Source organism: Salvelinus namaycush, chromosome 11 (genome assembly GCF_016432855.1).
Source record: "Salvelinus namaycush isolate Seneca chromosome 11, SaNama_1.0, whole genome shotgun sequence".
In the NCBI taxonomy this organism is placed as follows: domain Eukaryota; kingdom Metazoa; phylum Chordata; class Actinopteri; order Salmoniformes; family Salmonidae; genus Salvelinus; species Salvelinus namaycush.
In genome coordinates, this window is record NC_052317.1 from 39,609,817 (window position 1) to 39,634,672 (window position 24,856).

General features: G+C 42.3%; 1 protein-coding gene across 1 annotated transcript; it reads right to left on the reverse strand.

Moving 5' to 3' along the window:
- Window positions 1-1,115: 1,115 nt before the first annotated feature.
- LOC120056167 (succinate dehydrogenase cytochrome b560 subunit, mitochondrial-like) lies at window positions 1,116-19,555 on the reverse strand. The gene is made up of 6 exons (XM_039004377.1): window positions 19,508-19,555; window positions 13,892-13,951; window positions 5,746-5,847; window positions 1,840-1,901; window positions 1,517-1,680; window positions 1,116-1,364 (listed from the first exon to the last, which is right to left on the reverse strand). Exons 1-6 carry the CDS (start codon window positions 19,522-19,524, stop codon window positions 1,257-1,259), a joined length of 513 nt encoding a protein of 170 aa, XP_038860305.1. The 5' UTR covers window positions 19,525-19,555; the 3' UTR covers window positions 1,116-1,256.
- Window positions 19,556-24,856: the final 5,301 nt, after the last annotated feature.

The following is a 24,856-nucleotide window of genomic DNA, read 5'->3' on the forward strand; positions in this document are numbered from 1 at the left end:
CATCAATATTTCAGAATAAACATAACTCAAGTCACAGGCTGCCTTTTTTCTGCCCAAAATGCTGTTGGTGGAGAGAAAACAACGTAATGGACTCAGATGGAGACAAAACTTCTCCCGGAGAGGGCTACTACTGTAGACAGAAATGACTGAAGCTGACACACAAGAGTAAGATCTGACTGGCAAAGTGGCATTACTGGTGATTTGATGCTCTGAGTGATCTACATGAGGATCTATTGCAGATAAATGACATCACAGGAGACAGATTTAGGACACATGAGGTAACTCTTACCCCAAATAGCACCCCATTTCCCCACATAGTGCACTACTTTTGAACAGAGCCCAATGGGCCTTAAGTCAAAAGTAGTGCACTTCATAGGGAGCCATTTGTGCTGTTGATATCATTGTTCCTCCCATAATTGGTGCTAAAATGTAATCATATTCAGTTGGATAACAAACCGGGTGATGTTAGGGTCATCTTTCCATTATTTTGGTTTCATTTCTTCCATCACACAACACTGTCATTTTGTAGCACCCATTTTGTTTAATTTATTTCACTAATATTTTACATGCATTTCACTTAATTAAACTTGAGCACAGCCAGCCTGGGCTCATAGACTAGACATAACATAGTACATCTAAATCCGGCACCCTCAAATTAGTATGATATGTTACGTTTGGTATGGTTACACAAGACAGAAGGTTACTTAAGGCAACAATGAAAGTAGAATGGTTGGATGGGTGAATAACGTGAACGTCTAGCAACCCAAAGAATGAATGCGTGTTTGAAACTAATCACGGACAATTTTAGCAACTACTTATGACTTTAAAGATATTCCTTTCACCTCTAATCTACCTAACGTTAGCCACCGAGCTAACGTTAGCCACAACAAATTGGAATTCTTATCATATGTTTTGAAAATTTGTAACATATTGTACGAATTGCAATTTGTAACATACCATGCGAAACATCCACAAATGAATATATACACCATAAGAAACGTAGCATATCGTAGTAATTGAGTCGCCCGGATTTACATTTATTATGTTACGTCTACCCCAGAGACCATGTTAGCTGATTGACCAGGCTAAACCTTTCCATGATAAACCACAAAACATTTTAATTATTTATACATTTATCCATTCAAATTACTGTGTTGGTGACACAAAGACCAGAATATATAAACAAAACCACCCCTTCATCCCACCCTCCATATTCTCTCCGCCTCGCTTTCTCCTCCCTTCCTCCGCCATGCTGCTCACATGTATGCAAGGGCAGCAATAGAGGTCAGTATTGACAGCGCGATGACCACGTAGCCCGAGCGATACACCACAGGAAGCGCAAATCCCTTACCGCTGTCCCAGAACTTAGACAGAGAGAGACAGACAAAAAGAACAGTAAAGAACAAGAGAAAGAAAAGGAGGATACATTAAAGGACAGACATCAACAAGGACTAACATAGCAGTACATTAGTTTAAAGGCGATGACCTAGTGTTATGCGCTGTGGACTTTACTTACCAGATGGCGGATTCCATTCAAGGTGTGGTAGGACAGAGGGAAGGCAATGCCAAACTTAGCTAAACCGAGGAGAGCGGGGCCAATGGACAGGGAGTGGATCAGGTCAAGGTAGTACGGGTAGTTACCTGGCAACACCAACGCTAAGAGAGCAAATGCCGAGATACCTGAAAGACAGAGGAAAACATTATGTTTCTAGGACTGTGATCTTGTGGTCTTTTCCATGTACTGTAAAGGAGTAGGGTGAAGTTGCCACTAGACCAATAATGGTTCAGGGAAAAGTTGACCCTGGAGTGTGCTGTAAGAGGTTAGTATATTAATCATACCTCCACTGAGTCCCACTCCCGTGCCTCTGTGTGTGATGGACATCATCATAGGCACCGACCACCTGCAAGACACAGGGTACCATGACAACACACGGCAAGACACAGGGTGCCATGACAACACACGGCACCATGACAACACAAGGCAAGGCACACATACAGTATACAAACACAGCATTTGTAGTTCACACAGGATATAAACCCTGTCAATACCTAAAGATAGGACCCTTGTGTTTTACCTGGTCACATGACCCGATGGTAATATCTAACCCATCCACTGTTAAGAGCAAAATCAATACAAGGCTCTTTACATAATTAGTAGGGTTGGAACAGTACACGTATTCCTACCAAACTGTTTGGTACAGGGTCCTCGGTTTCTGTCTGAACTGTGAATCCGAATGAATACTTACAAAAATAGTGTATATGGAACAACAACCACTAGGCCCAAAGACTACTCCCACACTGTAATCCACTAGGCCCAAAGGCTACTCCCACACTGTAATCCACTAGGCCCAAAGGCTACTCCCACACTGTAATCCACTAGGCCCAAAGGCTACTCCCACACTGTAAACCACTAGGCCCAAAGGCTACTCTCACACTGTAACCCACTAGGCCCAAAGGCTACTCCCACACTGTAACCCACTAGGCCCAAAGGCTACTCCCACACTGTAACCCACTAGGCCCAAAGGCTACTCCCACACTGTAAACCACTAGGCCCAAAGGCTACTCCCACACTGTAAACCACTAGGCCCAAAGGCTACTCCCACAATGTAAACCACTAGGCCCAAAGGCTACACCCACACTGTAAACCACTAGGCGGAATAGGCTACTCCCAAACTAAACCACTAGGCCCAAAGGCTACACCCACACTGCAATCCACTAGGCCCACACTGTATTCCACTAGGCCCAAAGGCTACACCCACACTGTAAACAACTAGGCCCAAAGGCTACGCCCACACTGTAAACCACTAGGCCCAAAGGCTACTCTTACAATGTAAACCACTACGCCAAAAGGCTACTCCCACACTGTAAACCACTAGGCCCAAAGGCTACGCCCACACTGTAAACCACTAGGCCCAAAGGCTACTCCCACACTGTAAACCACTAGGCCCAAAGGCTACGCCCACACTGTAAACCACTAGACCCAAAGGCTACTCCCACACTGTAAACCACTAGGCCCAAAGGCTACTCCCACACTGTAAACCACTAGGCCCAAAGGCTACACCCACACTGTAATCCACTAGGCCCACACTGTATTCCACTAGGCCCAAAGGCTACACCCACAGTGTAAACCACTAGGGCCAAAGGCTACTCCCACACTGTACACCACTAGGCCCAAAGGCTACTCCCACACTGTACACCACTAGGCCCAAAGGCTACTCCCACACTGTAAACCACTAGGCCCAAAGGCTACTCCCACACTGTAAACCACTAGGCCCAAAGGCTACGCCCACACTGTACACCACTAGGCCCAAAGGCTACTCCCACACTGCAAACCACTAGGCCCAAAGGCTAATCCCACACTGTAATCCACTAGGCCCAAAGGCTACACCCACACTGTAATCCACTAGGCCCAAAGGCTACTCCCACACTGTAATCCACTAGGCCCAAAGGCTACGCCCACACTGTACACGACTAGGCCCAAAGGCTACTCCCACACTGTACACGACTAGGCCCAAAGGCTACGCCCACACTGTAATCCACTAGGCCCAAAGGCTACTCCCACACTGTAATCCACTAGGCCCACACTGTATTCCACTAGGCCCAAAGGCTACGCCCACACTGTAATCCACTAGGCCCAAAGGCTACTCCCACACTGTAATCCACTAGGCCCAAAGGCTACGCCCACACTGTACACGACATGGCCCAAAGGCTACTCCCACACTGTACACGAGTAGGCCCAAAGGCTACGCCCACACTGTAATCCACTAGGCCCAAAGGCTACTCCCACACTGTAATCCACTAGGCCCAAAGGCTACTCCCACACTGTAATCCACTAGGCCCACACTGTAATCCACTAGGCCCAAAGGCTATGCCCACACTGTAATCCACTAGGCCCAAAGGCTACGCCCACACTGTAATCCACTAGGCCCAAAGGCTACGCCCACACTGTAATCCACTAGGCCCAAAGGCTACGCCCACACTGTAATCGACTAGGCCCAAAGGCTACGCCCACACTGTAATCCACTAGGCCCAAAGGCTATGCCTACACTGTACACGACTAGGCCCAAAGGCTACTCCCACACTGTACACGACTAGGCCCAAAGGCTACGCCCACACTGTAATCCACTAGGCCCAAAGGCTACTCCCACACTGTAATCCACTAGGCCCACACTGTATTCCACTAGGCCCAAAGGCTACGCCCACACTGTAATCCACTAGGCCCAAAGGCTACTCCCACACTGTAATCCACTAGGCCCAAAGGCTACGCCCACACTGTACACGACATGGCCCAAAGGCTACTCCCACACTGTACACGAGTAGGCCCAAAGGCTACGCCCACACTGTAATCCACTAGGCCCAAAGGCTACTCCCACACTGTAATCCACTAGGCCCAAAGGCTACTCCCACACTGTAATCCACTAGGCCCACACTGTAATCCACTAGGCCCAAAGGCTATGCCCACACTGTAATCCACTAGGCCCAAAGGCTACGCCCACACTGTAATCCACTAGGCCCAAAGGCTACGCCCACACTGTAATCCACTAGGCCCAAAGGCTACGCCCACACTGTAATCCACTAGGCCCAAAGGCTACGCCCACACTGTAATCGACTAGGCCTAAAGGCTATGCCTACACTGCGTTTTATGCCTCGAGTAAATCTGAGCTGAAAAAACATTGTAGGATATTCCGCTAAAAACGACTAATTGGCGCATTTCAAACTATGCTTTTGTGAGGCGCAGCCGGGGAACTAGTTCTGTACGATAGCACGTGGTGGGGGTCGATAACCCAGAATTGGAGGATCCTCCATTGTTGTTTAAAGCTCCCAGTAGAAGCAAAAATGTATTGAACTTAGTAAGAAATCAACTAAAATGTATTGAATTAATTTGGTATGTTCCTTTAACTTTCTGAAAAGGCAACGGTGTGGGAATTGCCCCTCTCCCTCTCTCTCTCTCTCTCTCTGTGTGTGTGTCTACCACTGTGTAGCCGTTAGCGATGATGCTAATGACAACAGGCTTCTGGTAGAAGAAAAGGCTTCTCAATTTAAAATATTAAACTACAAAGTAGACGACACATACCTGGCAGAATAATATCATGATTAAAGGGTATCTACACCCAAAAATGCCTTACATTTTGTCCCCCAGACCTCAGAAATGGCTCCCTGGTGGTTTAAGAGTCGTTGTAGATGTAGAACCCACAATGATGCTGTTTTTATATTTTTAAAACGTGTGATTTTAAGAGATGATTGATTTTGGAGAGTGTAAACCAGGGAAAAAAACAGACACCTGTGTAAAAATAATAATAATAAATATGACACTACATTATATAGCTCAAGATCCTGGGGTTAGTTTGAAATATTTTGTCAAATCAAAAATGAACTACATTAACAGTTGGCATTTCATTTCCCTGCTGTACCGAAACAGAACCTTAACCCCAAAAACCGCAATTCGTACCGAACCCTGGGTTTGGTGAACAATTACACCCCTAATAATGAGTTCATTTTCTTGCGAGGAGCGCCTGAGTGGTTGTTTTGTGGTTTAAAAAGGTACTTGCTCCCCTGATCCATAAACAATGTCACAAAGCACTGAATCAAAGCGGTGTGTATTGTCTTCCTATTGGAGTGATCTCTGAAGCAGCCTGGAGACTATGGAGAGTACAATCAGACGAGCACCCTTTCACAATTTAAATTTGACACAGCCATTGCTGAGGTTTCATAATTTATTCATTATTACGCACGTGGCCAACTTACTGGTAGATGGTGATATGTGGCGACATGGGTCGGTTCAATTTGTTGTTTTTGGCTGAGAACTTGTTCATTTCCTCCTTTACTGTGGTTCCCATTGGAACAGCACTAAAGAAATAGAGAAATGGTACATTAAGAACACGTAATATGCTAGAGAAAACATACACATTCAATTCCAACATAACATGTAATTACATTAAAGAATAACAGAGACAAGTGGGCAGGCACATACACCAAGAGTTGGAACCGGTTCAGGGAACAGAACCGAAAACAGGAAAATAATGAAATTATTTAAGGAACAGAACCTGAACTGAAAGTGATTTATACACTTCCAGAACAGAACCTTAATTTTAAAAGCATGGGAAACCGTTATTTTACATTCAAGGCATTTTTTTCCAGTCCCACAAAAATCATAACACATTTGCCTATGCAAAGCCCTCCCTCTGTCACTCGGAAACGTATTCCAGAGTCTGCCCACCAGCTGGAAATCTTTGCCAGTGGGTGTGCATGCTACCTGCCCTTCCCTCTGAAGCATAGGTTACTGTAGCCTACTGACGATGTTACGAGCGTAATTCAGAAATTAGGGAGATATTTAATTAGAGAAGAATGAATTGACTATTTCCAATGCTAGTTAAGGATACTATAGTGATCACGTTTCACATTGGATTTATTAACTACAAAAAGGTAAGAAGTGTTTTTAAGCAATGGCGAAGCTCTAACAAGACACATCTGCATAGCATCCTCGAACTTTGGAAAAATGTTGAGGCATTTTGACACGGTTTACCAGTTCGATAATAATTGGAAGTTAATACATCTTTTATCGCCCTAAACAAAAGACGCCAAATCTTGCAAAGCCTCAGAAGAGGCATGGAAAAGTGCCCCCTTCTGACAGCCCTTCTTCGGCCTCGGAGGATGATTGCTCGGAAGTAGCACCAGCATGGTTCAGAAAGGGTAGAAGAAAAATCCAAGAGACAATTAATGAACGCCTCATAAAAATGTATGTGCTGGTCGATAAACTACACGAAGACCACAAAGTCACAAAGGGACGAGTGACAAAGTTAGAAAGAGACCATGCTGACCACCAGGCTGCCATCCTGGAAATCCGCAAGGACGTGGATCAAAAGTACAAGAAGCTGGAAGACGCCACTTCTAAACTCGAGGAGAAATTAGATTATGAAAATTATCAAAAGCCCATCAATTTCAGATTTCAAGGTTTCCCCAGAGGCCGTGGAGGGAAGAGACGCCATCTCTTTGACAGGAATGGATTCCCCAAGTCTACCTCTTTGCTCGCACCCACTGGAAATCGAGAGGACCCATCGCACCCCACGGAGGCAGCTGCCTGGCCAGGTTGCACCCAGGGCATTTGTCATTACATGTCTATGGTACAAGGACAAAGTCTGCATCCTCTCAGCTGCCAGAGCAAAGGAAGAGCTCAAGTACGGAGATGACAGAATAATGATAATTCCGGATCTTTCTCCCACACAACACAAGAGGATGGCTTTCTCCCCACTAAAGAGGATTCATATAGTAACCAAAAAAGTGTTTAACAAATCAAAATATATTTTATATTTGTGATTCTTCAAAGTAGCCACCCTTTGCCTTGATGACAGCTTTACACACTCTTGGCATTCTCTCAACCAGCTTCATGAGGAATGCCTTTCCAACAGTCTTGAAGGAGACCCCACATATTCTGAGCACTTGTTGTCTGCTTTTCCTTCACTCTGCAGTCCAACTCACCCCTAACCATCTCAATTGGGTTGAGGTCGGGTGATTGTGGAGGCCAGGTCATCTGATGCAGCATTCTCCTTGGTCAAATAGCCCTTACACACCCTGGAGGTGTGTTGTGAGTCATTGTCCTGTTGAAAAACAAATTATAGTCCCACTAAGGGCAAACCAGATGGGATGGCAAATCGCTGCAGTGTCACCAGCAAAGCACCCCTACACCATCTCCTTCATGGTGGGAACCACACATGCAGAGATCATCCGTTCACCTACACTGCATCTCACAAAGGGTAAGGGTAACAAAACATGTCTGCAGCATTGAAGGTCCCCAAGAACAGTGGCCTCCATCATTCTTAAATGGAAGAAGTTCGGAACCACCAAGACACTTCCTAGAGCTGGCCGCCAGGCCAAACTGAGCAATCGGGAGAGAAGGGCCTTGGTCAGGGAGGTGACAAGAACCCGGTGGTCACTCTGACAGAGCACCCAGAGTTCCTCTGTGGAGATGAAAGAACCTTCCAGAAGGACAACCATCTCTGCAGCACTCCACCAATCAGGCCTGTATGGTAGAGTGGTCAGATGGAAGCCACTCTTCAGTAAAAGGCACATGAAAGCCCACTTGGAGTTTGCCAAAAGGCACCTAAAGGACTCAGACCATGAGAAACAAAATTCTCTGGTCTTTTGAAACGAAGATTAAACTCTTTGGCCTGAATGCCAAGTGTCAAGTCTGGCGGAAACCTGGCACCATCCCTACAGTGAAGCATGGTGGTGGGAGCATCGTGCAGTGGGGATGTTTTTCAGCGGCAGGGACTGGGAGACTAGTCAGGATCGAGGCAAAGATGAACGGAGCAAAGTACATAGAGATCCTTGATGAAAACCTGCTCCAGAGCGCTCAGGACCACAGACTGGGGTGAAGGTTCACCTTCCATCAGGACAACAACCCTAAGCACACAGCCAAGATGCACTAGTCTTTAAGATAGATGTACCTGCTATGCATAGCATCGCTCGAATTAGGTTAATTGTAAATTACACGTATTTTGCATAAAAGTCCATTGACTGTTCCCTGTAACATGAAGTTGTTTTCAGTCACAAAATAAAAATTGAATTAAAGCGACAAACATCGGCAACAATAATGACCGGACTATTTTGCCCCACTTGAGCATGTAAAAAAAAAAAAAAAAAAACCCAGGATGTGTTCACGGTCACCAGCCGCACACTCAAAATGTCAACCAAATCGGCATTCCCCAAGGCTCCCTTGAAACCTGTGCTGCGCGGTGACAAAAGCGAAAAAAAAGCCAAGCTATGACCTTTACCAGACGATACCTAATCATCCCTCAACAATGAAATGGGGACAATTAGGGAATCATCACCATCATCCTGAGTTCACAACCAAAAAGGTTAAAAGAACACTCCTTTTACTTCCCTGTCCATAACAGTTAGTCTAGAATCGACTTCTCTCATTCCTGCAGGCAAGGGAAGTTTAACTACTGGGTGTAAGCACTTACCAATATCTATATCAGATCATTCTGCCCTGCTGGCTTCATTACCCGTCAGTAAAACACAGCCACCCTCAAGAAGGTGGTGGTTTGCCACATATTTACTATCAGATCATTCTGCCCTGCTGGCTTCATTACCAGTCAGTAAAACACAGCCACCCTCAAGAAGGTGGAGGTTTGCCACATATTTACTATCAGATCATTCTGCCCTGCTGGCTTCATTACCAGTCAGTAAAACACAGCCACCCTCAAGAAGGTGGAGGTTTGCCACATATTTACTATCAGATCATTCTGCCCTGCTGGCTTCATTACCAGTCAGTAAAACACAGCCACCCTCAAGAAGGTGGAGGTTTGCCACATATTCACTAAATAATCCCACACATTTGTAACATTTCTGAACACTCATATCAACATATATTTTTAGCACCAATAACAACTCTGCACCACCCCTTCCCCCCCCCCTAATTTTATGGGAAGCTGTCGTTGCATATGTGAGGAGGCTAATCATTTTGTTTACCTCATGTGTTCGTAAGACGTAGAAGGCTAAAAGTAGATTTGTTGGAGATAGGCATTTCTTGAAAATGAACATTTGAGTCTCTAATTTTTGTATAGTTGAGTCATCAATTAGATTGGAATACAACACCCTGGCGACCCACAAAGCAGAAAACGTTCTTAGGAGAAAAACAAAACTACTACGAACATGGAGATCAAGCAGGAAAGTTGCTTGCTTGGCAGATAAGGAGAGAGGAAGCTATTAGAGTTATTGGCTCCATTAAGCTGCCCAATAACACAGTTGTTCAGGGTCCTGAGGAAATGAATCTAGTCTTTAGGGATTTTTATGAAAACATTGTACAAGTCTAAAGTGGATGCCCCTGCTACAATGCATGAGTTTTTGAACAAACTCAATTGACAAGCTTTAACTGATGAGGATAGAGAGTACTTGGAGAAAGAGATCACATCTGAGGAAATTAGAGAATCCATTTTCAACACTGCAGGGGGAAAATCACCAGGGTTAGACGGATTTCCTATTTAATTCTATAGACCCTTTTTACTCACACTAATTGAGCCTCTTCGCAATATATTTAACCTTGCCACAGAGACAGAAAAGCTCCCAGACGCACTTGAACAAGCACTGATCACAGTTTTGTTAAAACCTGGGAAAGATCTTTTGCTTTGTGGGTCACATAGACCAATATCTTATTGAACACTTCATATAAGATTCTTGCAAAAAATCATAGCTCTTAAGACTAGATAAGGTTCTTCCTGACTTGGTTGAAAGGGAACAAACTGGCTTTGTAAGAAACCGATCATCTCCTGATAATATGAGAAGATTATTTAATATTATGCATTATGTAGAGAATGACCAAGAACCTGTAGTGGCGGCTTCATTAGAAGCGGAAAAAGCTTTTGACTACATAGAATGGAACAACCTGTTTGAAGTTTTACAGAGGATGAATATTGGACCTCAGTATGTAGGGTCTGATTAGATTACTGTACAAATGTCTGGGAGCTCAGATCATAACTAATGGAAACGTTTCCTCACAGTTCTCCCTATCACGTGGCACAAGACAGGGTTGTCCCGCTAGTCATCTTTTTCTTTGGCTATAGAGCCACTGGCAGAAGCTTTTAGATCTCATCCATCCATGGTGTTCATATAGGTGGACATGAACATCTGGTCTCACTATATCAAATCAAATTTCAAATCAAATGCATTTATATAGCCCTTCGTACATCAGCTGATATCTCAAAGTGCTGTACAGAAACCCAACCTAAAACCCCAAACAGCAAGCAGTGCAGGTGTAGAAGCACGGTGGCTAGGAAAAACTCCCTAGAAAGGCCAAAACCTAGGAAGAAACCTAGAGAGGAACCAGGCTATGAGGGGTGGCCAGTCCTCTTCTGGCTGTGCCGGGTGGAGATTATAACAGAACATGGCCAAGATGTTCAAATGTTCATAAATGACCAGCATGGTCAAATAATAGTAATCACAGTAGTTGCTGATGACATTCTGCTTTACCTCACCAAACCAGAAATGTCACTCCAGGAATTAGTTGACATCCTGAAAGAATATGTGACCTTTTCAGGATATTAAATTAAAATATTGAAGAGTATAATTGTGCCTTTTAACAGGGCAGCTATGCAGAACCCAATCTTAGACCAGCCATTTTCTTTGGAGACTTCAGAAAATGACATATCTGGGATTGCAAATTCCTTCTGAAATTATTAAGACATCTCAACAGAACTATTCTCCACTTCTCAAAAAGGTTGGAGAAGAATTAGATAGATGGCGGGATTGACCAAGTTCTCTTATTGGACAGGTCAATTGTGTAAAGATGAATATATTACCACAATTATTGTATCTTTTCAAACCTAACCCTTTCCTATTGCCAAAGTTTTTTCGTACAACTTAATAGGAAGGTGTCTTCCTTTCTATGGAAAGGGAACCCCCAGAGTGAAACACACAACTTTATTCAAACCATACTCAGAAGGAGGACTTACTCTATCTGACTTCCAGTTGTATTACTGGGCATCTCAGCTAAAAGGCTGTGTGGGTATGGCAAACAAGTTCCCCCTCTTGGGAGACAGAGGAAGAGCGTCTTTCCCCGGTTTCATTGGCATCTATACCTTATATTAGCCCCACCTTAAGCTTTGCTAGGTCTCATAAACAACCGTTTAATTAAAAACACTTTAAATATATTGATTGAAGTCTGTAAACAGAGGGGGAATCGATCTATATATGAATAAACACCTTTCTATAAGAACCCCATCTTACCCAAACCCCTGAGACATGGTATTACATGTTGGTTCAACAAAGGAATGAAAACATTTGGTCATCTATATAGAGACGGTGAACTATTATCCTTTCAACAACTGGCATCTCATTTTCAGTTACCTCAAACTCATTTCTTCAAGTACCTACAGGTTAGGCATTATGTTGCCACTCAACAGGGAGGTGAGGATTCAGTCCATGAGTAAATCTACACCTGATAAACTGTGGCTGGAAAGGAAAGAGGTAAAAAGGTTTCATTTGTTACATGTACTCTGGTCTTCAAGCTCTGTTGGGGAACGATGAAGCGGCATGATGACCTTGGTCTTATTGTTGAGGATGAGAAATGGGGAGAGTTCTTTTTAGATGCTCAGCATCTTTCATTTAACACAAGGCTCAAGTTGATGCATCAGCAGTCAATGCAGCCAATAAATGCACAGCTTTTATATGGAAAAGTGACACTCTGCCAAGCAGATGTGGCTAAAATAACTTTCTATATTCCATCTGAAAAAATAACATACAATTTACGTAATAACCCCTGTGAATTGACTGATGTCTGGGGGGACTGTCAAGCAGTTCGAGTCATCACTTTAGCTGCCTCATTTTCTTAATGTATTATTTGTTATTGCATTGAATAATATATTTTCTAGCATTGGATGTGAAGGTCATTCTGTTTCGTTTTATTGTTGTTAATCATTGAAGCCAATACCAGATGAGGGGAGGTGTCCATGTGTTGGGGAAGGAAGGCTTTGGCACGAAGTGCTCCCATTTAGCATGCTATTTTGTGTAGGTGGGAGGAATAACGGGGAATTATCTGTGTCCCATTTTGTTGATTGTTAAATCGTAAAATGGAAATAAATATATTGTAAAAATATATATAATTAAATCTAGTGCTGCTCTACAAGCGTGTTAGCTAGAGAACATTAAACCAACTCAGAAGTTCAAAGATATTCAAAGTTCCTCTATAGAAGCCACTCCTCTGTAGGTATAACTCTGTGGGCCTAACTCAGATAATGCATGTCATAAGACGCTCAGCGCTTCAAGGCAAGCTTCCTCCATCCTCACCCTCAAAATGTCAGTTGCATCTCACACTCCTACACTGTGACTGTCAGCACACTGTGTGTGTGTTTGTCTTTCATTATGATTAAACCATGCTGTTACGGCAAAATACAATTTGCTCTAAACGACTTTCCTAAACAAATTAAAGCGCTTACCCACTCCACACCAAGCTGCTCTACGTGCCCTGATTGGTCTGGAACTTAATGTCGAGCTAAATGTAAAAATATATACACTACCGTTCAAAAGTGTGCGGTCACTTAAATGTCCTTGTTTTTGAAAGAAAAGCACATTTTATGTCCATTAAAATAACATCAAATTGATCAGAAATACAGTGTAGACATTGTTAATGTTGTAAATTACTATTGTAGCTGGAAACTGCTGATTTTTAATGGAATATCCACATAGGCGTACAGAGGCCCATTATCAGTAATCATCACTCCTGTGTTCCAATGCCACGTTGTGTTAGCTAATCCAAGTTTATCATTTTAAAAAGGCTAATTGATCATTAGAAAACCCTTTGCAATTATGTAAGCACAGCTGATAACTGTTGTTCTGATTAAAGAAGCAATAAAACTGGCCTTCTTTAGACTAGTTGAGTATCTGGAGCATCAGCATTTGTGGGTTCGATTACAGGCTCAAAATGGCCAGAAACAAAGAACTTTCTTCTGAAACTCGTCAGTCTATTCTTGTTCTGAGAAATGAAGGCTATTCCATGCGAGAAATTGCCAAAAAACTGAAGATCTTGTGTGTACTACTCCCTTCACAGGACAGCGCACACTGGCTCTAACCATTATTTATAACCTTGTCAACACCTCGACTATATTTCCTGTTCATTTTACAACTATTTTCCTTTATGTTTTCATGGAAAACAAGGAAATGTCTAAGTGACCCCAAACTTTTGAACAGTAGTGTATATTTCAGAGGTTTAAAAAGGAACGGAAAGCAATGACATAAAGCAGTATTTGTGGGGTTTGAACCAGTTCAGAAATGTATTTTGCTGGTCGGAACAGTGCAACAGAAGAAAAAAAAAAAGAATGGTTCTGTTCAGAACGAAATGATTGGAAAATAATTTCAGTTCCAACACCTGACACACACACACACAAAATCTACTCACTGTCTGTAGAAAACACCAAACTGAGGGCGGGACAAACAAGTGCCCTGTCGGGCTAGTGTCCTGTGAGAGAGATCAAACAACATACATTTAGTAATATTAGTAAAAACATGGTTTAGTAGACACAACAAGCCACTTCCTACTTCTTCAGAGGAGATTAGAGCCTACACTTATAACTCCCCGCTTGATATTGGTGAAACCATGTTGAGCAACCGCTGAAATAATAATACGCACAAGCAAATCAGAGTTCAACATTTTCAAGGATGTTTATGTTCAAACTAGAGCTCTGATACCCGACTCAGGGCCTGTTTTTCCATCAATAACTTGGGTAGGGCCTGTTTTTCCATCAATAACTAGGGTAGGGCCTGTTTTTCCATCAATAACTTGGGTAGGGCCTGTTTTTCCATCAATAACTTGGGTAGGGCCTGTTTTTCCATCAATAACTAGGGTAGAGCCTGTTTTTCCATCAATAACTACGGTAGAGCCTGTTTTTCCATCAATAACTAGGGTAGGGCCTGTTTTTCCATCAATAACTAGGGTAGGGCCTGTTTTTCCATCAATAACTAGGGTAGAGCCTGTTTTTCCATCAATAACTAGGGTAGGGCCAGTTTTTCAATCAATAACTAGGGTAGGGCCTGTTTTTCCATCAATAACTAGGGTAGGGCCAGTTTTTCAATCAATAACTAGGGTAGAGACGGTTTTTCCATCAATAACTAGGGTAGGGCCTGTTTTTCCATCAATAACTAGGGTAGGGCCTGTTTTTCCATCAATAACTAGGGTAGGGCCTGTTTTTCCATCAATAACTAGGGTAGAGCCGGTTTTTCCATCAATAACTAGGGTAGAGCCGGTTTTTCCATCAATAACTAGGGTAGGGCCTGTTTTTCCATCAATAACTAGGCTAGGGCTGGTTTTTCCATCAATAACTAGGGTAGGGCCTGTTTTTCCATCAATAACTAGGGTAGGGCAGGGCTCTGGTATCACCAAATTGAACATTAATATTTAAAAGCTGAGGCATTTTCCTCATGCTCTGCTACGCAGTACAGTCATTTGACTAAGATAATAAGAGATGGTGTCAGAAGTGCTTCAACCTCGGTCAAATATAAAACAGGAGAGATTATTTCACTTAGTCTAAATTAAGAGTGACGAGAAGTTGCTAATAGCTCTCTAATGTCTGGTCATTGAGAAGAGCAGCCCAAGTGCAGTCGTTACTGTAGGTACTCACAGACCGAGCTGCCATGGACAGAGAAGAGCAGAGCAGTACATGCATTTACTAACGGAGGAAGTTTGTCAAGGTTTGAAATAATTACAGTATGTTTTTGTCAAATACTATATTGGTTTGGGCTTAGTCAATTTGCAGTGAACATTTCTTTCTTGAGCGGTTAGTTGGGGGGCTGGAAATCAATCAATTAACTTAGACTAATTGATTTCCAGCCCCCCAACTAACCGCTCAAGAAAGAGATTGTCCATCAGCTGAAGGTAGTTGGGTACTCATGCTCTAAAATGTTAACACGGATCGCCTGTGGTGCGGTTATGGAAACATAAGGAACGTATCTTCCATATCAGCGAAAAACATTTTTTTTAATTACTACACACATAGGGTCAGTGGTCGCATTGGCTTTCAGAAATCAGAATTATCAAAACGCAGACCATCAACAACAAAAAATCACCTGCGTATTATATTGAAAGTCAGCGGGGTTTTTTGTTGCTTCAATAGAGTGAGATGGGGCATGAACTATAGTTTTTCTTCACACAAAATACATTTGTGCAACACATTCGACAGAAAATAGTTTTCATCACATGACAACAGAAGTGCTATTTGGCTAGCAGCCACACAAGTAAATTAGCTTCCAATGAAAAAGCAAGGTATCTTTTGCAAAAACAATGCATGGTCATCATATATCTAATGTTTATCATAGAAAGAATGTAGCCAGTTACATAATTTAAATCTTGCAACCGGAGAAAAACTACACATGAGGAAAGTACGGAAAGTACCGGAGAAAAGTAGCTTAAACAAAGAGGAAGAGGTGAAGCGAGAGGCATAACTTGGCCCAAAACCTGTCTTCTCCAGCAGGTGTCATTTACATTAAAAAAAGGTTTTGTATGGCGGTCAATAAGAGTGTGTCGAATTTGGTTAACAAACAAATCTAATGCTTATTTGCTACGTGTGGCTTATTTGATCGCGTATACATTTTCGTAATTACAGTGATCCCTCGCCACTTCGCGGTTCACTTATCGCGGATTCGCTATTTCGCGGATTTTCATAATGCATTTTTTTTTTTTTTTTGGTGCATTGTGCTCTGCATTCTGATTCGCTAAAAACTCACTCCCGCTTCTTGTATCAAAACATGCTACGAATTGTGCTATCATTTTGTCGTCTCGTGCAGTTATGTGTACGTACATAAAACAGCTTGGCAAATTTACATTAAGTTGGCCAAATTATCTTGTAATTTCGAACATCTCCTAAACCCATAATGTCGACGAAACGGCCTACACGTGAGTCACTGTATTTGTATACATGTAATAGTTGCTAATTGTAAAAAAAAAAAAAGTTTTCTATTTCGCGGATTTCACTTATCGCGGGTCATTTTCGGAACGTAACCCCTGCGATAAACGAGGGATTACTGTATTAGATTAGGCAAAAGAGAAAATACACTTTACATCGGAGTTGTACCTGTTGTTCACACGCGTCTATCTGCTCTCTCATTGGCCCGAATGGTCCCACCTGATCTTGCCTCCTCCCTACTGCCTTCCATTTTTTTAAATACATTTATTTTAGGTTCCGGAGAGGCCACTTCAGTATCCGGTCAATATAACGGATAATCTGTTGCTACACATCAGTCCGAGCGCGGTCTGGCGATCCAGTGACAAGAGCAAAGTAAATATCTCATCTGACTTGAGAAGTGCAAATGAAGCACGAAATTACTACTTTTACATTCATGATATGGAACGAACCCTGCCCGAATCCGAGCAGAATTTACAATTAGAAGCATTTTAGATGTACGTGTACAAAACGCAGCAAGATATTTTTTTTACGTTTAATCTTTCCCTTTTCTGTTTGAAAAATGCTAAATTCTGCGTTAACGCACCCCCAGGGGTTGAGGGTTGTTGTCTACACAGCCATATTTCCATGTTACAGCGATTGTTTACAGGAAACAGGCGGAAGACAGAGGCTTACCTGTGATAATTAGCTATCTGAGTCCCCAAACACCTGCGTATAAATGGAAGACTGACGCCACAAACGTGTTGTCACTGAAAAATACTATCGGCTGCAACTGGAGTATTGGCTGTTTTGGCTGCCAGACCCAATTCACCTCTAAACAGAACATCTAAGGTTCTTGGAATAGAAAGTAACGTTAGGCTGAATTTAACTTTTTTTCCCCCAATTATTATTTCTCACTAATATGAAAGATTAGGTCCTTATGCTTCCAAAACCGCAAGTGACATGTATTAATGTTCAGATTGAGCATCAGGTCTCTTAACTAAACTCACCTATACAGAAGTTTGGACACACCTACTCATTCAAGGGTTTTTCTTTATTTTTACTATTTTCTACATTGTAGAATAATAGTGAAGACATCAAAACCACGAAATATTACTTTCAAGAAATGTTAGATTCTCCAAAGTAGCCACCCTTTGCCTTGACAGCTTTGCACACTCCTGGCATTCTCTCAACCAGCTTCACCTGGAATGCTTTTCCAACAGTCTTGGAGTTCCCACATATGCTGAGCACTTGTTGGCTGCTTTTCTTTCACTCTGCGGTCCAACTCATCCCAAACCGTCTCAATTGGGTTGAGGTCGGGTGATTGTGGAGGCCAGGTCATCTGATGCAGCACTCCATCACTCTCCTTCTTGGTCAAATAGCCCTTACACAGCCCGGAGGTGTGTTGGGTCATTGTCCTGTTATAAAACAAATGATAGGCCCACTACGAGCAAACCAGATGGGATGGTGTATCGATGCAGAATGCTGTGGTAGCCATGCTGGTTAAGTGTGCCTTAAATTCTAAATAAATAAAAAAGAATCACTGATAGTGTCACCAGCAAAGCAGCCGACACCATCACACCTCCTCCTCCATGCTTCACTGTGGGAACCACACATGCAGAGATCATCTGTCCCCTTACTCTGCGTCCCACAAAGACACGGCGGTTGGAACCAAAATTCTCAAATTTGGACTCATCCGACCAAAGGACAAATTTCCACCGGTCTAATGTCCATTGCTCGTGTTTCTTGGCCCAAGCAGGTCTCTTCTTATTGGTGTCCTTTAGTGGCTTCTTTGCAGCAATTCCACCATTAAGGCCTGATTCACTCAGTCTCCTCTGAACAGTTGATGTTGAGATGTGTCTGTTAACTGAACTCTGAAGCATGTATTTGGGCTGCAATTTCTGAGGCTTTTAACTCTAATGAATTTATGCTCAGCAGCAGAGATAACTCTGTCTTTCTTTCCTGTGGCGGTCCTCATGAGAGCCAGCTTCATCATAGCGCTTGATGGTTTTTGCGACTGCACTAACTTTTAAAGTTCTTGAAATTTTCCAGATTAAGACATGAAGGTCAGTCAAAGTAATGATGGACTGTCGTTTCTCTTTGCTTATTTGAGCTGTTCTTGCCATAATATGGACTTGGTCTTTTACCAAATAAGGCCATCTTCTGTATACCACCCCTACCTTGTCACAACACAACTGATTGGCTCAAACGCATTTGGATGGAAAGAAAATCCACAAATTAACTTTTAACAAGGCACACCTGTTAATTGAAATGCATTCCAGGTGACTACCTCATGAAGCTGGTTGAGAGAATGCCAAGCCTGTGCAAAGCTGTCATCAAGGCAAAGGGTGGCTACTTTCAATTATCTCAAATATAAAATATATTTTGATTTGTTCAACACTTTACTACATGATTCCATATGTGTTATTTCATAGTTTTGATGTCTTCACTATTATTCTACAATGTAGAAAATAGTAAAAAGAAAAATCCTTGAATGAGTAGGCATGTCCAAACTTTTGATTGGTACTGTACGTGTAATGTAATGGAACAGTCTCATTATCAAGGGCTAGCTCCCAACACCGGTGTGTAACTTTAGAATGTGATATAAAAGGGGCTTTGTTCAAGAACCGTATCACAATTGTGAATTAATTGACGTTTAGATGGGGTATTTGGCTGCCGGAGTGTCTAACGTTACCTCTAAAAATAACATACAATGTCCTTGGACCTTAAGGACTAAAGGTAGGCTCCTTAAGAGTACATATGGTGTTAGTTAGTTAGAATACTACACAAGTAATCTAGCTAACTAGTTATATACATGAAACGTAGAAGCATTGCTTCCATAGGAATGTAAAGCTCATTGTAGCGTGCATAGCTATCAAAATAACTTGGTGTAAATCTAAAATCTTGTCACAGGAGGAGCTAACATTAGCTAGCTAACTAAGCATGCTAACGTTAGTATGTGTAGCAAGCAACAATGTTACGACGATAGTAGGGTGAAGCAAGCTCTCTGGCTAAATAAATCTATTTGAACACCACTCTAAGACAAATTAATAAGTATTACACATATGTCTAACAAACAAACGAAATGTGAACATAAATAAACTGTCTCAAAGTTAGATAAAGCACAGGTAACTACTGACCTTAGAAGCAACGCCATTGTTTCTTTAAAAGCTGAAACAGGATATGGCGTAAACGGATGTTATTATATTTTTCCTGATGGTCCGATTAGTGCTAGACGGGATATCAAATACCCTGATGGTCCCCGTGAGAAGGTCAGAATGGAAGGTCAAAAGGCCTAAGGAAAAAATTATCTACACCAAAGATTATCTATTACATTGAAAAAATTGAAATACATGTCCTCAATTATTGCAGGCAAGCGAGATCAGGTGGGACCATTCTAGCCAAGCAGAGGGCAGATATGCATGTGAACAACAGACATACATAGTTTTTCTCAAAGCTCCGGAATACCAAGTGCATCCACTTATATCAGTACATTTGTAACAGCCTAAACATGACAAAACTTCTATTAGATCAAATAAGCTTTGTGTAATTCGACACTCTCTCATAGACCTCCATACAAAAAAAGGGTTTATCTCATGGGAACAAATTTTGGGCTGAGTAAATCCTCTTCTCCTTTTCCTCTCTGTCTACACTAAAACTGATTTTAGTCTATTTGAAATGCTTTTGTCAAAACTTGTTGAGATTTCCCTGAACCCTGCAGCTGTTAGATGGATTATTTTTGCCAGATTGCAACCATTTTAGGTTTATACACCCCATCCATGGTAGATAATCATAGGTTAAATTATCCCAATAATGAACTAAAGGAGACTGACATTACTCCTTATAGTCCAAAGATCTTACCTGTTCTGTTTAGAGGTGAATTGGCTCTGAAAGTCAAAACAGACAAATACTACATCTAAATGTGAATTGATTCTCAATTTTTTGATTTTTTTTTATACCTTTATTTAACTAGGCAAGTCAGTTAAGAACAACTTCTTATTTTCAATGACAGCCTAGGAACAGTGAGTTAACTTCTTTGTTCAGGGGCAGAACGACAGATTTTACCTTGTCAGCTTGGGGATTCCATCTTGCAAACTTTCGGTTACTAGTCCAACGCACCAAGGCTACCTGCCTCCCCAATTGTGGTACAGTTCTAGCAACATAAATCCCTCTACTTTCATATCACATCAAAATAATTTCACAAATGCTAAATACACTGCATACAATGTTTATAGTGGTATTTATCACAGTTGCAAGCAACAGTATTTTTCAGTGACAATACAGGTGTTCGGAGACGCAGATAGCTAATTAGCACAGGTACAGTTCATTCGGAAAGTATTCAGACCCCTTGACTTTTTCTACATTTTGTTACGTTACAGCCTTAAACGGATTAAATAAATAAAAATGTCCTCATCAATATACACACAATACCCCATAATTACAAAGCAAAAAAGGTTTTTCAACATTTTTGAAAATGTATTGAAAATTTAAAATGTGGAAAGGCACACACCTGGTCTACAGTGTATATAAGGTCCAACAATTGACAGTGTATGTCAGAGCAAAAACCAAGCCATGAGATCGAAGGAATTGTCCGTAGAGCTCCGAAACAGGATTGTGTCAAGGCACAGATCTGGGAAAGGGTAACAAAACATTTCTGCAGCATTGAAGGTCCCCAAGAACACAGTGGCCTCCATAATTCTTAAATGGAAGAAGTTTGGAACCACCAAGACACTTCCTAGAGCTGGCCACCAGGCCAAACTGAGCAATCAGGGGAGAAGGGACTTGGTCAGGGTGGTGACCAAGAACCCGATGGTCACTCTGACAGAGCTCCAGAGTTCCTCTGTGGAGATGAAAGAACCTTCCAGAAGGACAACCATCTCTGCAGCACTCCCCCAATCAGGCCTTTATGGTAGAGTTGCCAGATGGAAGCAACTCCTCAGCAAAAGGCACATGAAAGCCTGCTTGGAGTTTGCCAAAAGGCACCTAAAGGACTCAGACTATGCGAAACAAGATTCTCTGGTCTGATGAAACCAAGATTAAACTCTTTGGCCTGAATGCCAAGCATCACATCTGGAGGAAACCTGGCACCATCCCTACGGTGAAGCATGGTGGTGGCAGCATCATGCTGTAGGGATGTTTTTCAGTGGCAGAGACTGAGAGACTAGTCAGTATAGAGGGAAAGATGACTGGAGCAAGGTATAGAGAGATCCTTGATGAAAACTTGCTCCAGAGTGCTCAGGACCTTAGACTGGGGTGAAGGTTCACCTTCCAACAGGACAACAACCCAAAGCACACAGCCAAGACAACGCAGGAGTGGCTTCGGGACAAGTCTCTGAATGTACTTGAGTGGCCCAGCCAGAGCCCGGACTTGAACCCGATCGAACATCTCTGGAGAGATCTGAAAATAGCTGTGCATTGACGCTCCCCATCCAACCTGACAGAGCTTGAGAGGATCTGCAGAGAAGAATGGGAGAAACTCCCCAAATACAGGTGTGCCCAGTCTGTAATGTCATACCCAAGAAGACTCAAGGCTGTAATCGTTGCCAAAGGTGATTCAACCGAGTACTGAGTAAAGGGTCTGAATATTTATGTAAATATGATATTTCCGTTTTTTTTTATTTTATAAATTTGCAAAAATGTATAAAACCTGTTTTTTCTTTGTAATTGAGGTATTGTGTGTAGATTGACGAAGGAACATAATAATTTAATCAATTGTAGAAAAAGGCTGTAACATAACAAAATGTGGAAAAATTTAAGGGGTCTGAATACTTTCCGGATGCAGTGTAGTCCACTCTGTCTTCCATAAACAAGCGCTGTAACATCCGGATGCAGTGTAGTCCACTCTGTCTTCCATAAACAAGCGTGGAACATCCGGATGCAGTGTAGTCCCCTCTGTCTTCCATAAACAAGCGCTGTAACATCCGGATGCAGTGTAGTCCACTCTGTCTTCCATAAACAAGCGCTGTAACATCCGGATGCAGTGTAGTCCCCTCTGTCTTCCATAAACAAGCGCTGTAACATCCGGATGCAGTGTAGTCCCCTCTGTCTTCCATAAACAAGCGCTGTAACATCCGGATGCAGTGTAGTCCACTCTGTCTTCCATAAACAAGCGCTGTAACATCCGGATGCAGTGTAGTCCCCTCTGTCTTCCATAAACAAGCGCTGTAACATCCGGATGCAGTGTAGTCCCCTCTGTCTTCCATAAACAAGCGCTGTAACATCCGGATGCAGTGTAGTCCCCTCTGTCTTCCATAAACAAGCGCTTTAACATGGAGATATGGCCGTATGGGAACACTAACCCCATAAAGGTGTGTATCAATTTAACCTTGAGATTTAAAAAAAATTCTCCCTGATATGAAAGATAAGGTCGTTATGCTACCAAAACCGTACGTCAAACGGTGTGTGTTAATGTTCAGACAGAGCGTCGCTGCTCAACAAAAGACGCCTTCGTCCAAAGACTCTTATGTGTGATGTAATGGAACTGAGAGTCATGATCAAGGGCTAAGGTCATACAGGCTGTGTATTGACCTAGGTAGTGGATGCGCTTATCATTCATGACCTAATAGTACTAATGTTGTAATAATATATTTGGTAATAGGTTACAAAAAAGGACAAACATCATCAACCGCTTTGTTCAGATTAACTTTATTTCATATCGAGACACATTTCAGAGCAATTTATTTTCACACAACACCTCATCTCTCATTTCGTGTGTCCCAATGGTACCCTATATTCCCTGTATAGGGCACTACGTTTGACCAGTGCCCATATGGCTCTGGTCAAAAGTAGTGCACTGTGTATGGGATAGGGTGCCATTTGGAACGGAACCCTAGCCTTCAGGACTGATGATTGATGCAATTCATGTTTTGCTTTTGAAGTACATTTTATTTGGTGAAGCAAAAAGCTATTTAGGGTACATTTTTATGCTACAGCCGTTTTGCAACATCTTGTTTGTTTGACATTTGGGTTTTGGAAAGTCCTTCCAGTGTAGTTATTGTCAAAACTCAGTAATATCAATCACAATTACAGGCTTTCTTTGCAGCAGTATTCTCTATGATAACCAGAATGGTGTACTGCTCCTTGCAATAACAGACCAATTGTCTGACGGACAAACACAAAGCACACACACATAATGTAAAAACACACATACTCTGAGTATACAAAACATTATGAACACCTGCTCTTTCCATGACATAGAATGACCAGGTGAATCCATGTTAAAGCTATGATCCCTTATTAATGTCACTTGTTAAATTGACTTCAATCAGTGTAGATGAAGGTGAGGAGACAGGTTAAAGAACGATTGTTAAGCCTTGAGACATTTGAGACATGGATTGTGTATGTGTGCCATTGAGGGTGAATGGACAAGACAAATCATTTAAGTGCCTTTAAACAGCGTATGGTAGTAGGTGCCAGTCACACCGGTTTGTGTCAAGAACTGCAACGCTGCTGGGGTTTTCACGCTCAACAGTTTCCCGTGTGCATCAAGAATGTTCCACCACCCAAAGGACATCCAGCCAACTTGACACAACTGTGGGAAGCATTGGAGTCAACATGGGCCAACATCCCTGTGGAACGCTTTCGATACCTTGTAGAGTCCATGCCCTGAATAATTGAGGCTGTACTGAGGGTAAAAGGGGGTGCAACTCAATATTAGGAAGGTGTTCCTAATGTTTTGTACACTTAGTGTACACGCACGCACGCACGCACGCACGCACGCACGCACGCACGCACGCACGCACGCACGCACGCACACACACACACACACACACACACACACACACACACACACACACACACACACACACACACACACTAGCAGCATTTACAGTGGTAATATAGGCTTATTTTCAGTGGTAATGTAGGCTGATTTTCAGTGGTAATGTAGGCTGATTTCCAGTGGTAATGTAGGCTGATTTTCAGTGGTAATGTAGGCTGATTTTCAGTGGTAATGTAGGCTGATTTCCAGTGGTAATGTAGGCTGATTTCCAGTGGTAATGTAGGCTGATTTCCAGTGGTAATGTAGGCTGATTTTCAGTGGTAATGTAGGCTGATTTTCAGTGGTAATGTAGGCTGATTTCCAGTGGTAATGTAGGCTGATTTCCAGTGGTAATGTAGGCTGATTTTCAGTGGTAATGTAGGCTGATTATGAGTGGTAATGTAGGCTGATTTCCAGTGGTAATGTAGGCTGATTTCCAGTGGTAATGTAGGCTGATTTCCAGTGGTAATGTAGGCTGATTTTCAGTGGTAATGTAGGCTGATTTCCAGTGGTAATGTAGGCTGATTTTCAGTGGTAATGTAGGCTGATTTCCAGTGGTAATGTAGGCTGATTATGTAGGCTTGTTTGTTATTTTCAAAGACAAAAATGCAAATTGTAAGGTAGTTTTGCTGTTCTTTGCTTAGCTAGACCTTGCATACACACGTACTCACTCATTCACATACACACAGACTCACAGAAATTCAGACTCACAATAATACTTTTCTGAAGG